Genomic DNA, 17,188 nt, shown 5'->3' with positions numbered 1-17,188 from the left:
TGTTGAAGGTATATTATTTTACTCCCAAGTCCCCAGGGTATAAAAGTAGATTTGAGCCATATCCTTTCTAGTTAAGCCACATCGTCCAATTCAAGTACGGTATTTTTTTTCTATATCATCTTTTGAGGTGTGCCAGTTAGTTGTTCTAGGTATATTATATTTATTTTAAGTCACCTATGTATATACTTATGATGAGCTTTAATAATAGATACGTTTCATTTTGAGGTGTGGCTATAGATTTAGGCCCCGCGTCTTGTGGATTGGAATTAGAAACATTGGGTATGTCCCTGCTAGCCGTAGGAAAATATGCATATATCTGATACCAAAAATTTCAGGTTCCAGTTATGTGCATATCCGATAACTCAAATTAACATCGAATATGAAATATCTCTACTTCTAATGTCTCAGTACGTAAGTCGTTCGTTCGCTTCGTTCGTTCCCACCGGCCCATCGATCACGGCACCAGGCGATCCCTCCCCCCACCGATTTTTTTCTTCCCACCGAAAACTGAGACATGTTTTCTTTCATGCATCACAAGAACCAAGCCAAACGTTCCATCCCCTTCCATATAAAACAACAACGCTTCCATCCTTCCCTTCAATTTACGACACCAATCAAATCAAATTATATGGAATCATATCGGAAAATTCCGTCACGAGAAGCTTCCATAGACAACAGTTTAATCTAATATTTTTTCTCTTTCCATATACAACAAATAATTTTCAAATCCCATCTTTTGAGCGGGGCAGTCAAGGCCTGATTCTCCACTCTTCCAGGTTTGCATGTGGATCATGTGGATTTGAACTGTTTCTTCAAAGTTTGCCGTCGGATCAGGTGTGCGAGGCCTGTTTCTTCAAACTTTGCCCCCGGTGCCGGCGCGGCTGCCAGTGAGACACGGGTGCCGGCGAGGCTTCCAGCGACCCACGGGTGCCGGCGCGGCTGCGAGCGAGACACAGGTCCCGGCGCGGCTGCGAGCGAGACACAGGTTAGTAACCTGTACACAGTTCGCTTCTGGTTAAACTAATGCGGGAAGAGACTGGGTTAACTATACAACTGTTCGATTGGTGGTGTGACATAGCCCCAACTGTTCGTCCGATTCGTACATGGTCCTGACTGTTCTTGTGTGCTAGCGAGGCATATACCTGTTCAAAGTATTAGATTAAATTGCTTTAAGTATACAACCAATGCATAGCAAGGCTTGACATATGTATACATTCAACCCTTTCGAAAACTTACTGCTTCTCGAGAGGTATCCTAACCCCAGCTATAATTTTTCTGACGTTCTACCGAAGTAACCTGTACCAAGAACATGGCTAAGGAGGATAATTTGATATATACATGATTTCTATTCAATAAGCAACGCTATCAGAATAAATGCAGCACGAATATGATTGTGCGGTTTCAGATTAGCTCCATAGTGTTCCTTTTTTTTTAATTATCAAGAGCTTGTTAAAATAACTGTGGTACATAATTGATATGGAATCCAGTATGCACTTATATGCACTTAGTTGACTATCTTTAGTTTCTATATATACTGATGGAACTATCTTCAGTTTGTATATATACTTTTTACAAATCAGTACTTGGCACAAACCTATCTTGGTTGTCAAACATAGTGTTCCTCAAGCATGTACTGATGGAACTATCCCTGCCATTTAGTTATATTTAGGTGAGAGTCCATACATTTATTTGAATGGTCTGGTGGTTCAAAATCCAAATATTTGATTAGCACATATATACATATGAGCGTTACCAATGCATACAAAAATAAATGACATGGATAATAAGAACTAGCTTTTCATGTCAGGGTGAAACTGTATGGAGAGAAATAGACTGATAACACCAAAGCAAGAGCAAGGAGTAGACCGAGATAATTGGCAAGCACGCTTGTTATACTAACATGAAGGTCTATAGAAAAGCTTCAGGATTTTGAAAATTTATTGTGTTTACAAAACAAGATCCATCTTCAGGATTTTGTTTTCTATTTACTGTTCACCAGGGAGTATATGCTCCCTGGAGCCAAAACTCCAAGCAAGTTTGTCTTGTCAGTGGCGTATGAGAAATAAGATTTGTGTCCGAGAAAAAATACTACAAATGGAGCACGAGATGATGCTGCCAGGCCAAAGCAACATTTTCATGTTGTCCCCTGACTCTATGCTTTTCTGTGTGGTTTCATCTACTCTCCTATTCTTTTTATTTTTTTTGCTTTTCTTAATCTCGACCAGCCTAGGAAGAAGAAAACTTGAACCAAAGTAGTTAATCCATTGCACAACTCAATGCATTTCAAATTGTTCTGTTGCTTCCACCAAAATCATGCAGATATATAAAGATAATACAAGAAGGTTAGTTACCTTCCTTTGTGCAGGACAAGAACTCTACCCGCTGCCATTTTACGGAACCTGTAGCAAGCAATGCATTACATGACAATGTTGGTTATTGGGCACAAAAACTGAAGAGAAGCATTATTGTACCAAACATGCCAAGAACTTACTTTACTTCTGTTCAATGTAGATTAAAGTGCGTCAAATATAGTATACGGTACTTATTGGTCTGCTTTGCCAATGACAATTGTCTATGACAGTGATGTCCTCAAACGACTTGACCCCGTTTGGTTCTCGTTGGGAAAGGGTGAATCTTGCTAAGCAACATCGACAGCGACAAATGGAGGCGACAACTGGGCTCCGACAACCTCTTGGTGATATCACCAATGTTGATAGACTCCCCAAAGAGGGTCCAGGTATATTTAATTGATAATTGATTGGTATTTGGTGATTGTTAAATTACTAACCTAAACAATCCCTTTCGCAAGCCATTGGAGTTGGCCCACAACCATCGAGCGGCTTGTTTATTCGTGAAGCAGATGTCCTGTCTCCCTCGACCATAGAACTTCCGAAAGGGAGTCCGGGTATAACTCATCAGCAATATTTAAATGCCTTCGATATTGGTGATTACTAATTTGAACAATCCCTTTCGCAAGCTGTTGCATCTGACCCACGAACATCGAGCAGCCTGATTATACATGAAGCACCAATCCCCTCTGCGTCAACCGTAGAAAACCACAAAGGTAGTCTAGGTATAGCTTACGAACTCACACCTCCTTCCAATTTCTAAATATAATGAAGCGGTAAATTTAATCCATCAGAGGGGATTGTTGCGAATCATCTGGTTTGGTATATAATTAATATATCGCAACCCTGATGGTGCACGATTTTATCCATAAATACTATTACTGTTCAATATCATATGCTAACTTGTGTATACCTACAACAACAAATGGAGCTACGAGGGGCCGTGCTGGCCAACGTAAAGGGACCTTATCAAAGGAAGAAAGGGATGTCATCAACGCACGGAGAAGAGCAACTTATAAGAAGAAAAAAGAAGAGCAAGGGTACCAAGAACAAAAGGATAAGTTGAACACAAAGAGACGAGAATCTTATCAGAAGAAGAAACAGCAGGAAGACCGACAGCGACAGATGGATGCGACAAATGGCCTCTGACACGCTCTTGGTGAAGACACCAATGTTAATATACTCCCCAAAGAGGGTCCAGGTATATGGAATTTGTGTAATGTTTTTAGTAATTCACCTTCAATGTTGTTTCTTACTAATTAACAAAGTCCCTTTCGCAATACAACCGATCTGACCCACAACCATCAAGGGGACTATTTATTCGCGAAGCACCAACCCCATCGCCCTCAACCATTGAACTACCCAAAGGGAGTCTAGGTATAACTCTGAGACAATCTTTAAATGCCTTTCATATTGAATTTTTACTAATTTGAACAATCCCTTTCGCAAGCCATTGCAGCTGACCCACAACAGTTGAGAGGCCTGATTATACATGAAACAACAATCCCCTCTGTGTCAACCATAGAACTCCCCATAGGTAGTCCAGGTATTACTTTCGAACTCACACCTCCTTTGATTTTCTACAAACATCGAAACAGAAATAAGTACAAAGTTGAGTCACTTATTTTGGGACGGAGGGAGTATTACTGTTGTACCTCCAATCAACCATAAGAGCTTTGAACTTGATTGTTCTGGTCCGGATGCTAATATGTATAGACCTACAACAACAGGTCCAGCTATAAGGGGCTGTGAGGGCCAACGTAAAGGGACATTATCAACGGAAAAAATGATGTCATAAACGCACGGAGACGAGCAACTTATAAAAAGAAAATAGAAGAGGAAGGGTACTAAGAACAAAAGGATAAGTTGAACACACAAAGACGAGCAGCTTACGAGATGAAGACACCAAAGGACACAAACACATTAGATATTATAAACGCAAAGAGGCGAGCCGCTTACGAGAAGAAGAAGGAACAAATAAACACGCAAAGACGGGAAACGGCTCAGAAACATCGAGATAGCTTAACACTAGAGCAGAAAGGGGAGATTAGTGCTCAGCGCCGACAGCGAGAGAAAGCTATCTGGAATGTGCTAAATCCATCGTGATGCCTCGTCCTGATTTAGCAACCTCAGCTACAGCGAGCACATGCGGTTACACCTTCAAATCTTACGGTATTCCTCGCTTGTGTACTCCACATCTTATGTTCGTATGCATTAAACAAATATTTACTTGCTCCGTATCGGTGCAGCCGCCTACTATACCAGTACGCTGGACGATAGTATCCTCATGTTGGATCCTGGGCAACAATCCCATGGTGAACAAATTGATCATGCTCCTGCTGTCACCAAGAGCCCCGCATACTTTCGAAACACCAAAACCGATGGTACTTATCCCATCATGAACAAGCTTTCATTTTGTAAACATTCAACAGTTGTTTACGACAACTCAAAAATGTTGCAGGTGCCTACCCAAGTAGAACCTTCGGTGACGGGGCTGTAGATGACGACCCAATCAAAATCGATGATCACCTGAAAAGTGTCGACTAGCTAACCAGTGATCCGGTAACAATAGCGGATAACGGAGCGGACGAGCAGAATCATGAGTCCAGAGCTCGGCATAGGATGAGAGAGCGAGCTTGCAAGGGAAGTATGGCGGTGAAGAAGCGTCAGGAGAAAATTGGCAAGCAAAAAACATCACAAAAGGTACCACGTGGTGAGAGGAATGCTCTATTAGATCGGCGTAATGAAAGGTTTGCAGGTAGGGTGAAGACCCCAACCGTCAGGTCCATCTCCATACCGGAAATGAGCTCAAGTGGACAACCTACTGTAGTGGAAGCACACGGTGCCTCGACCTCATCTAGCACACCGGAGTACATGATCAGAAGTGAAGGTAACACTCCCATCCTTACTCTCATTGCATCCCTTGAGACTGAACCCTCATTTATTGGTTTCGCACCTCAGTAGACGACATGGACGCTTACCTTAGTCGTCTCATGAATGATAATGTCAACCCTGACAGCCTCTTTGACGATGAGTATTACCTGTTTGCTGGTGAAGGCATGTACACCCACTTGAGCAACATCCACCCGTTGGCAATATCACACTAATTTTAAACATTGTTTGCAGGCTCAGATGCTGATGACATGGAGCACGACGAATTGGAAGACTCAAGTCAAAATACCTATGTCGACCATGATCCATTGGACTATGTCTACTCAAACCTCCCAGACCACACACACATCCTGAAGCACGCCGCAAATTGCGATCAGTGCAAGGCCAAGAAGTTTGTGTCCGAGGCCCCGGGATTCTGCTGTCGCAGTGGGCAGATCCAACTGAAGCAACCGGAGCCCATCCCGGAGCTAATGAGGCTTTGGTCTAGCATGGATGCGGACTCAAGGCATTTTCGGGAGAACATACGGTTCTTCAATGGCCACTCTCCTTCACAACCCTCGGAGTCAGCCTTGATGAAAGCTACACAAACATGAAGTCTGGGGTGTACACGTTCCGGGCGCATGGCACCATCTACCACAACGTTCATTTCTTCGGGCCAACGTCACGTCCAGATCATCTACAGTTGTACTTCTACGACGACGACCCAGGCCTAACCCATCGCAAGGCTGCCACCGAGCAATTAGACCAGGATGTTGTCAGAAAGTTAGTGGACATACTCAGGGAAAACCCGTACTCCCAGCAGTTTAGGAGTTTGGGTGCGCACAGGGACAACCTCGACGATTACAGGATAGACCTCAACACTGACCAGAGACTAGACCAACGAAAGTATAATAGACCTCTATCATCTGAGGTCGCTGCGATTTGGGTGGAGGGCACTGACCTAGCGAAGAGGTTCGATCGTAGGATTACACTTTGCGGGAATGACAACCAGAGGCACAGTATACATGTGACGGCTTGCTCGTATGACCCGCTCTCTTACCCACTCTTCTACCCAAGGGGGGAGCTCGGTTGGCACCCGAAACTTCCTAAACGTGATGTCCCTTGGCCGGTTGTGCAACAACCAAGAGGTAAACGTGATGATGATGATGATGATGATGAGGAGGAGGAGGAGGAGGAGGAGGAGGAGGAGGATGCAGGTAAGCCTTATTCGTATTCTGTCGTTCAGATGAATTGTATACTTCTCATATGAATTCTAATGTCCGCGTTACTCATCCATGTGCAGAGGGGAATAGCAGGTTACGCGTCTCGGTGAGAGACTACTACTGTTACATGCTCCAGACACGACCTGGGATATTCAATCCCATACTCTGTGGAGCACGATTGCTCCAGCAATGGGGGGTGGACATGTACATCAAGATTGAGAGTTGTAGGTTGAAATGGTACAGAAAGAACCAGACAAAGATCCGTGCCGACCTGTATAAAGGAGTTGTTGATGCAATTACATCTGGGGAGACCCGGGCAAGCGCTGTTGGAGTAAGGATAGTGCTCCCTGGAACGTACCCAGGTGGCGACCGCGACATGAAGCGGAGGCATATGGATGCCATGGCAATTTTCCATACCTATGGGAAGCCTGGCATCTTCTTGACCATGACCTGCAACCCTAACTGGGAAGAGATAACGAATGAGTTGTTTCCTGGTCAGACAGCGCAAGACCGACCTGATCTTGTGGCTCGTGTGTTCCATGGCAAGCTAGAGGCTATGAAAGAGATGTTGTTCAAGAAGAATATCTTGGGTGTTGTTGTCGCACATGTATATGTAGTCGAGTTCCAGAAGAGGGGCCTCCCCCATGCACACTTTTTTATCATGGATTCTGCCTATAAGCTTGTTGTTCCGGAGCAGTACGACCGACTCATTTATGCCGAGCTCCCAGACAAGCAGAAGTATCCTGAACTCCACGCCTTGGTGGTGAAACATATGATGCACGGACCATGCGGTGCTCTCAACCCCAACAATGTGTGCATGCAACAGAACGAGTGTAAGTGCAGATACCCGCGGCCGTTCAATGAAAACACGGCACAGGGCAAGGACTCATACCCAGTTTATCGTCGTCGAGATAATGGTCGGCAGGCTAAGGTCCGGGGTAAAATGTTGGACAATAGATGGGTTGTGCCATATAACCCTTACCTTCTGCGGATGTTCAATTGCCACATCAACGTTGAGGTTTTCTCCAGCATAAAGGCCGTCAAATACCTTTACAAGTACATATACAAGGGCCATGATAGGGCTTCTTTCAGCATCGACCAGCCCGATGCCAATGGTAACATTGATGAGATCAAAAGATACGTAGACGCGAGGTGGGTTACTCCTCCAGAGGCGATGTGGAGGATATTTGGCTTTCCCTTGTGTGCCAATGACCCGTCTGTCCTACAGTTGCCTCTTCATCTCCCGAATATGCATAGGGTGGCATTCAATGAGCAAGCTCACTTGACCGATGTAGTCGCCTCTGAGAATGCTTCCAAATCCATGTTGACAGAGTATTTCAAATCTAACCAAAACCACCCATGGGCTAGGAATATATTGTACAAGGATTTTCCTGGAAGGTTCACATGGCAGAAGGGTAAGAAGTTTTGGAAAGAGCGGGTGGAGTGTTATCAGATAGGTCGAATTGTGTCTGCCAATCCTGCCGAGGGGGAGCGATACTATCTGCGTGTGCTGCTAAACCATGTTGCTGGCAAGACATCCTATGAGGACCTGCTCACCGTGGACGGTAGGCTATGCGGGAGCTTTAGAGAGGTTGCTGAAAGGTTGGGACTCATCGAGGCAGATAACACGCTCGACGACTGTCTTACCGAGGCAGAGCAGTGGGCGATGCCATGTTCGCTCAGGAGGCTCTTCGCAACAATTTTGGTGCACTGTGAGCTAGGCGACATGCGTGGTTTATGGGATAGGCACTTCGAGTCTATGTCTGATGACTATCGGCGATCACACACGTGCCCGATTAGGGTGGAACAGATGGTGTTGCTTGACATTAGGGGTATGTTGCAGTCCATGGGCAAAGACATAGCTGATTTCGCTCTTCCATGCATTGACGATGCTTTCGACCCAACCGAGGTCGAGGCCAGAGAAGTGATCGACGAATCCAACGATGATTTTGACATCAATGACACTAAATTGGCTTCGTCGCTAAACTTGGAGCAGAGGGCTGCATACGACGAGATACTAGCTCCTGTTGAATGCGGTGATGGGTGTGTGTTCTTTGTTGATGGCCCGGGAGGTACAGGGAAGACCTTCCTGTACAGGGCGCTGCTCGCCAAGGTTCGAAGCGAGGGAAACATCGCTATCGCTACCGTGACGTCAGGCGTCGCCGCTTCTATCATGCCTGGAGGCAGGACTGCCCACTCGAGGTTCAAGATCCCGTTGAGCTGCGACGATGGCGCCTCATGCACCTTCACGAAGCAGAGTGGTACCGCCAAGCTACTGAGGATGGCCTCATTGATACTATGGGACGAGGCCACCATGACTAAGCGACAGGCGGTCGAGGCACTGGACAACAGCATGCGCGACATCATGGGAAGACGAGACCGACCCTTTGGAGGAAAAACTATTGTGTTTGGCGGGGACTTCAGGCAGGTGCTTCCCGTCGTCAGGAGGGGGTCCCGGGTTAGATAATCAATGCAACCCTCCGAAGTTCACACCTCTGGAAGGGTATGCGCCAGCTAAGGCTCGTCACCAACATGAGGGATCATAATGACACCTGGTTTGCCGATTACTTGCTAAGGGTAGGCAATGGCACTGAGGAAGTTGACGATCAAGGAAACATACGACTCCCTGAAGATATTTGTGTGCTGTCTATAGGTGAGGGTGACGACCTGGAGAAGCTGATTGACCATGTGTTTCCGAGACTAGATGACAACCAGTCCGATCCGAATTACATGACTTCACGTGCAATCCTCTCCACCACGAACGACAACGTCGACAAGATAAACATACGCATGGTAGAGCGTTTTCGGGGAGAAGAAGTAATCTATCATAGCTTTGACAGTGCAGAAGACGACCCGTATGGCTACTACGCTCCCGAGTTCCTAAATGGATTGACTCCCAACGGTCTACCTCCGCATGCACTCAAACTGAAGCTCAACTGCCCTGTCATACTTCTGAGGAACATTGATCCGGCTAATGGTCTGTGTAACAGGACGAGGCTTGTGGTGTGAGGTTTCGAGAGGAACGCCATTGATGCAGAAATCGTGATCGGACAACACGCAAGTAGGAGGGTATTCCTTCCTCGAATACCCCTATGCCCGTCTGAAAACAACATGTTTCCATTCAAGTTCAAGAGGAAGCAATTTCCTGTAAGGCTTAGCTTTGCTATGACGATTAACAAGGCTCAAGGCCAGACGATTCCGATTGTTGGCGTGTACCTACCTAATCCGGTGTTCTCTCATGGTCAACTCTATGTCGCATTGTCTCGAGCCACCACAAAGAGAAATATAAAGATCCTCATTGAGAAGGAGAAGGAGAAGGAGAATGCCAAGAAGCAAAGCGGTAAATCTAAGAAGCGAAAAAGACCTGCCTTGTCCTTACAGACCTCGATGAAGAACATCATCTATAAGGAAGTCCTTACAGGCTGAAGTCCGCTCTTAAATATGTGAGAGGATTTACTCTTATGCTATAGGTAATTTGGTGCTCTTTGGTGTCTTTGTACATATCTATATCTTTCGATGTTTGCAGTTGAACTTTATTATGTTTATAGTACAAGGCAAGTATTAATAATATTGCCTCGGATTTGTGACTTTGCAAGTTGCCAAATTTTGCAGTATGTGACATTATTTTTCGTTTTTCTGGTTTGCTTATGTATATTATTCTTTTGTTGTTTTGTAATCAATCATCTACTACATCTAAACTCGGCTTTGTTTTTCTGCACAAATATTGCACACTGCCTTGGTCACTTCGTTCTTGTAAAACTAGACTCCACTCAAGTGTTCTACATTAGAGAAATATTTATGATGCGGCCCCAATGCAGACTGTATGTTTACTTATTATCGTGATCTTTGTACGTTGATGCCTACACCCTACAGCCTGAGCCACTTGATGACCAATCTGTAATTCGATGTTAAAAATATAGATGCAGATACGTTAATTATAATGTGGCATTGAAAGTGCGTTATATCGACTAGAGGGGGGGTGAATAGGCGATTTTTATGAATTCTTCACTGAGGAATTTGATGGTGAGGAAATTCCTTAGCGAAGAACTACTTGCAGCGGAATAAGTACTCAGAAGTAAGCATAACAGAAGACATGCACGGTCATCATGATGAAATGAAGACAATCACAAAGTACAGAAAGCGTAAACACAGGATAACACAAGACGAAGACAAACAGACTGAAGAAATTGAACTGAGGAAATTGAGAAAGTCTTCAGTCAAAGTCTTCAAACACAGATATGAACTACTCAGCACAGTAATGAGGAAATGGAAGAGTTGAGGAAATAGAACCAGTAGGGTTGGTGAAGACAATGATTTGATAGACCAGTTCCAACTGTTCTCAGTTGTATGTCTGGTTGGAGCGGCTGAGTATTTAAACTCGAGGACACACAGTCCCGGACACCCAGTCACTGAGCACGCAGCTCAGGACACCAAGTCCTCACCGTATTCTCCTTGAACTAAGGTCACACAGACCCCGTCCAATCACTCGTGGTAAGTCTTCAGGCGACTTCCAAACCTTCACAGACTTTGGTCACTCGGCGATCCACAATTCCTCTTAGATGCTCTAGACCATGACGCCTAACCGTCTGGAAGAAGCACAGTCTTCAAAGGTAACAAGCGTCGGATCCACGTAGGATCAATCTCTTCAGTGATGCTCAATCACTTTGGGTTTGTGGGTGTTTGGGTTTGGATTTTCCTCACTCGATGATTTTCATTCAAAGTCCTCGGAGGATGGGTTGCTCTCAAATGACAAGTGTCAGTTTCTCTCAGAGCAGCCAACCAGCTAGTGGTTGTAGGGGGCGGCTATTTATAGCCTAGGGAGTAGCCCGACATGATAAGACATAAATGCCCTTCAATGATATGACCGTTAGGTGGATAAGATATTTGGGACAGCTGGCGCGTAGCACAGCAACGGTCAAAAATTTGACTCTCAAATTCCTCAGGGCTATCATGTTCCTCACTGTGTAGGCAATCCGCACTGGCGAATTCCTAACTCCTCAGTCAGAACAAATTCCTCAGCGACCAGAAGAACTTCGTCTCTGTCACTGAAGAAATTGACTGAACTGTATGAGATTTCCAATGGCTTCACTCGAAGGGATTGATAGGTGCAGGATTTTGAGTTGAGCATCACATGGAAATTTTTCCTTAGTATTTCCTCAACCGCCTTTAACAGTACGGTGTTTCCTATGACTCAAGAAAGAGAAAAACAAAACTATGAAAACGAAAGTCTTCAAGCTTCATATTCCTCGCATGAATATCAAGTCTTCACGGACACACCAATTTCTTCACTTTCAAAGTCTTCATGAAAGTCTTCAGGAATACCAAAATCTTCAGTCGAAGATATTCATTTTTAGGGGTCGACTTTCTCTGTAAATATCAAACTCCTCATAGACTTATAGACCTGTGTACACTCATAAACACATTAGTCCCTTAACCTATAAGTCTTGAATACACCAAAATCACTAAGGGGCACTAGATGCACTTACAATCTCCCCCTTTTTGGTGATTGATGATAATATAGGTTAAGTTTTCAACGGGGATAAACATATGAAGTGTAAGTACTGATATTGAGGAATTTGATTGCAAGATATAGAAGAACTCCCCCTGAAGATGTGCATAGTGAGGAATTTGCTTTTGAAACAATGCACACTTGAAGAGTTGAATCATGGAGATCTCCCCCTATATCTTGTAATTCATACATGCATTTGACATATAATATGAAGAATTTGAAATGCATGATGAAATATGGTGCCTGAAGAGATTCAGCATGCGAGCAATAATATTAATGAGGAACAAGCATGCAGAGTCACGCATCAAAAGCATCAGAGCACAGTGCATAAAAAATATCAGAGCACCATCGGTTTTAAGATTACAACTCGATCCAATAAAAGTTTCAGAAGAGCGAGAGTTGTAACTTAACAAGAAAACGCCCATATAATAGACCCGCTTGAAGACTAACTCAGATTTCTCCCCCTTTGTCATCGAATGACCAAAAGGATTGAAACTGAGGACTAACGCCCCAAAAGATTATCAAGTTGATGGAGGAGCGCCAGTGTTGTCGGGGTTGGTTGTCATAGTAGGGCCTGCCGCAGTGTCGTCCAAGTCTTCATTTTCATCAGTGGCGCGCGATGAAGAATAGGAGCTGGCTTCCAAGGAAGGAACCTTGACCTTCTTGAATTTCTTCGGTGGAAGTGTAGACCAGTCAAATTCTTTCTTGAGACCCATGCTCTTCAGATCATCAGCGCTGTAGATGTGAGATAGAACAGCCCAAGTACGGTTGAAGGTTTCATGGAGGTAGTATTGGTTTCTCCTCACTGCATTGTGGGTTGAGGTCATGTTATGAAGAATTGAACCAAACTGACGCTTGACCCATTTATGATTGCGATCAACTTTCTGATGAAGACTGAGGAGTAACTCACGATCAGTCATCACCCTGGGAGCTGTGGCTTGAGGAATTTGCTTGGCAGAGGTGTTGGCGGAAGAATCATGTGTGGCAGAGTCATCATAGGTGGAGTAAGATGCAGCTTTGTGAAATTGACCATCCAATGGACGAATGCCTTCATCTATCACAGCAGTTGCCTTGCATTTGTCATCGGCTGAGGAATGTGTCCTTTTGAGGACTTCAATTGGAGGCAAGAAGCTGCCATGGTTCAGAGTACCAGCCTTATAATTGAGTGAAGACCTTGTCCTGATGAATTTCATAATCCATGGTGCATAAGGCTTCAGCTCAAACGGTGACATAGCAATATTGGCCAGAGTCCTCATGAAGAAATCATGGAAGTTGATGGGAACGCCATGAATGATATTGAAAAGCATATTCTTCATGCATGATGCCAACGACTTCTTCATCATTTGAGTCGTGGCCTTTGATAGGACTCATTGTCTTCGTCAGGATGCGATAGAAAGTCCGTGGCACATACAGTAATTCCTTGACGAGGAATTTGGTCCGTGGGGCTTGCCCTGGCTTCAAAGGCTTCATCAGCACTTGCATATAATGATTTGTAAGTTCAGGTTCATTGTAGATGCAACGAGCACCATCAAGGGGGGACTGAGTGGGAGGACACGAAGCAGTTCAATTGCTGGTGCCTTGTATTGAGTGTTTTCAGACATCCAGTCCAGCACCCAAGTGTTCACATCTTCAGAATTTCCTGTGATGTGCAGCGTCGCATAGAATTGAAGAATGAGTTCTTCATTCCAATCACATATGTCAATGCTGAAATTCAGTAATCCAGCATCTTGAAGAACACTGAGGACTGGCTCGAAGCACGACAGAGATTCCATGTCCACGTGAGGAATGTGTGCATGCTCGAAGACTTTGTCTTTGTCAAAAAGCACAGAGGAATAATAGTTTGCTTGACTAGCAGTCCAGAAACGCATCTTCCTTATGCGAGCAGAGTCATAGGGTTATAGTCAATGAAGAACACATGCTCGTTGAAGAAATCAGCAGCCTTGAACTTTTGCTTCTTTGAGAAGGGATCCTTTGGCTTGGGCATAGGAGTGTCAGTGATTTGCAGCACAACCTCAGGAATCAAAATCGCAGGTTCTTCAGGCTGAGGAATTTCTGGTTCCTCTTTAGTGGCAGTCTGCAAGTTCAAGTTATCAGCAGCAGCAGTTTCTTCAGCACTAGTGGCTAGAATTTCTTCATGCACAAATGAGGTGGGATGAGTTTATTCAGAGCCCATTTGAACAGTTGGTGCAGGGGACTGAGGTATTTGCTGTAGAGGGGTGAAGTGTGGAGAATTGGGATGCTGACTTTCCCAAAAGTCATTATTCATCACAGGCGTGGTGCATCCAATGTCCACGTCTTCATCTTCAAGTTCTTCAACGCCAGCCTCTTCAGCTGTGAACTGAGGCATGGGCGAGGAAGCAGCAGGTGTTGAAGGGATCGCATCCACTTCAATTTCTTCATCAATCTTCTCTGACGAAGCAGCAAAATGATTTTCTTCATCAGATCCGCTGGGGATCACATATTCTTCACCATAAGGAACAAGCTCCTTTGATGGCATGGAGGAAATCGGAACAGCATCAATTGGATTCGTATGTGAACTGGTCAAAGTCTTCATTTTCTTCGGAACTGAAGAATCTGAAGCAGACGATGCTTTCCTTTTCTTCACTGCAGCTTTCTCTGCAGCCTTGGTCTTCCTCACATCTAATGCAGATGGAAGGGTAGGAGTTGGGGTAGGCGCAGGAGGAGTTGAGGAATCTGTTGGCATTTCCTCAGGCGCAACTGATGCAGTTGGCCTGACTTCTTCATTTTCTTCAGGCGCACCACTAGTGGATGCCCTGGCAGTTTCTTCAGCAGCTGGAATGGAGTCATCAGCTCTGGAACTAGTATTTTCTTCAGCGGGCTGAAAATCATTAGCGGTGCTGGCATGTTCTTCAGTTTGCTGAGCAGAGGCTTCAGCATGAGGAATTTCATGTTGCGATGGGTCTGCAACATTGGTGAACTTCTCAGTCAGTTTAACAAACCTGACTTTGGCTCCTTGCCAATCAGCATAATAGGAATTGAAATTATCACTGAGGGTTTTGATCTCAGACTGGATCTTGAGGAGTTCATGAGGTGTCATTTTGACAACATTGTTCTTCAGGAACTTCTCTTTTCTGAACTGAGCCTTCTTGATTTTCCTGGCCTTCTCAAATTTCCACTTTTCTTCATTTATGAAGTGGGTCAGCACGTGACTTTGGCCAGGTGTCAAATGAAAATCAGGCATAGGAGTGTTTGGGTCCTTGTGCCAGAGATCAATGTAGTCGAGGATCACCTTAGGATCCAAAAGCAGTGGCACATTTGTGCCTTTGGCTCTAGCGGCCCTTTCCTGCCTGTCTCTGATGATATCTGCAAGTTCTTCATCATCAGCTTCATCATCAAATGGCACATGGAAGGCAAGTTGTTTCTTCTTCGGACTAGGATGACGACCTCGTCCAGGAGTGGCCTTTCTATTCAGCAGAGTGGGGCCAGATGAAGAATTTGGTGCAGCTGAGGAACTTGCTGAGACACAAGAGGCAATGGAGATGCCAGTAGTCCTTTGGCATGTGGCCAAATGTACAGGTGTTGAGGACTTTGCCGGAGCAACTGAGGACTTTTGAGGAGCTGGAGCAGCGTGAGGAATTTGCCGTGAGGGCTTTGAGGATTCTGGCCGTGAGGGCATTGCTGAGGAACTTGGCTTGTGAGCGGGCTTCTTTGCCATAGATTTCCTAGGCTTGTCAGAGGCCTTTGTGGCAGCAGCAGCAGCAGCAGAGTCTTCATTAAATTTCCTCACAGCTTCTTTGGCTTGTCTAGCCAACTTGGCTTGGCGCTTGGCCCATTCATCAGGAAAATCCTCACCACGCTTGATGCTGGTGGGATCAGCTACTTGGCCAGGTGCCAATGGAGCTCTTTGGCATGGAGGATTTAGAGCAAATTTCTTCATATACTTTGGAGTTACATATCTGTACTCCCTCCATTCTCTTGCCCATCTCCTTTCAATCCTCTATATGTGCACCTTGCGCTAATTTTTGTTCTCTTTGCCGAACTTGGCCTCATCAGGTGTGCAATAGTCCTTATAGATGTCATCAGGGATCTCAAAAGCAGTCATGACCTCAGGCTTCTTTCCTCCTTTCTGTGGTTTCTTACCTTCAGCCATATTCTTCAGATGAGGAATTTGAACAATTGAACACTCTGAAGAAGTATGCAGTTTTTCTTCAAGGAACGCTGCAAATGAGTTAAGTTGATGAGAACCTAGCGATTCAGCAGCGGACATAAGTACCTGTGAACAGAGTATAGTTGCGAGGAATTTGAAGAGGTCATATGCGTTCTCAGAAGGTTTTCAAAATGAACAAGTTTGAGGAATTTGACCAGATGAGTCTTGAAGAATTTCACTAAGCGTACTTTGTCTTAGGTTCCAGAGTTGTATAGATCTACGATCCACACAATTGAGGAATCTTAAAGAAAATGAAGCTTAGGGAAACGAATCAAGAACAGATAATATGTGAGGTGTTTTGTGTGTGTGAAGATTTGAAGAATAAAACACCTTTGAAGATTTTGTAGTGAAAATATGAATCAAAGACGGCAGTAAAAGTAACTTTTAATTACCCTGGTTGAAGAACACGACGAACTGAGAAGAGTAGATTGGAAGATCGTCAGTTCAGATCTTCCACGCCCTAACGTGGCGGAGGAAGACAGCTACGGCGGCGGCGGAGTGAAGATTTCCGCGGCCGGCGCGAGTACGACGGCGACGAGGTCGAGGCAGTGAAGCTCTTCCTCACCGGCGACGATGGAGTAGCAGAGGCGCTAGGGTTTGAGAAGCTCAAGTGCGGGAGAGAGAGAGCGGTCGAGCGGAGTAAAGGAAGTGAGGAAGGGTGAGGGGGTATTTATAGTCGCAGTGACAAATTGTTCGCCTGAAGATTTAGAACGAACGTGCCCCTGGCCCTTCTCATTCACTTGACATGTGTCACCCACGTACTGAATAGTGGAGATCGTGTTAGATCATGGGTGAATAGATAAGTCTATCGTGGGAAACGGGACGGTTTAAGCGGCAAAACCAAAAAATTTGGATAATATAGGTTTTAAAGTTTCGTTCGCAATTTCTTCAGCTGACAAGGACACAGTGAAGATTTTGAACGAGTTTCAAATAGAAAGCACATGAAGAATTTGTGAATAGATTGAGTTGAGTATAGCATAGAGGGGGAAGGGTCCGATCACATTCACTTAGCAGAAAATGCAACTTGAAGAAATAGCCATAAGTGAATGCTGTAGAGGACATAAACCCA

General features: G+C 44.8%; 1 protein-coding gene across 12 annotated transcripts in view; it reads right to left on the bottom strand.

The window, feature by feature from the left end:
* Nucleotides 1-569: 569 nt before the first annotated feature.
* The window catches only part of LOC119308055, a 35,074-nt gene continuing 18,455 nt past the window's right edge, over nucleotides 570-17,188 (bottom strand). The window contains exons 4-9 of one of the 12 annotated variants that reach the window (XM_037584169.1): nucleotides 4,004-4,066; nucleotides 2,352-2,399; nucleotides 1,595-1,648; nucleotides 1,237-1,296; nucleotides 1,052-1,142; nucleotides 570-968 (exon numbers count right to left, since the gene is read on the bottom strand). In XM_037584169.1, coding sequence (XP_037440066.1) covers nucleotides 1,284-1,296; nucleotides 1,595-1,648; nucleotides 2,352-2,399; nucleotides 4,004-4,066 — 178 coding nt within the window. In that variant the 3' untranslated portion in view covers nucleotides 570-968; nucleotides 1,052-1,142; nucleotides 1,237-1,283. The remainder of the gene's footprint in view (nucleotides 969-1,051; nucleotides 1,143-1,236; nucleotides 1,297-1,594; nucleotides 1,649-2,351; nucleotides 2,400-4,003; nucleotides 4,067-17,188) is intronic. The other 11 variants (XR_005149771.1, XR_005149772.1, XR_005149766.1 and 8 more) reach the window with 11 other exon arrangements.

Source organism: Triticum dicoccoides, chromosome 5B (assembly GCF_002162155.2).
Source record: "Triticum dicoccoides isolate Atlit2015 ecotype Zavitan chromosome 5B, WEW_v2.0, whole genome shotgun sequence".
Taxonomy (NCBI): domain Eukaryota; kingdom Viridiplantae; phylum Streptophyta; class Magnoliopsida; order Poales; family Poaceae; genus Triticum; species Triticum dicoccoides.
This window is presented reverse-complemented; position numbering and strand designations above follow the sequence as displayed.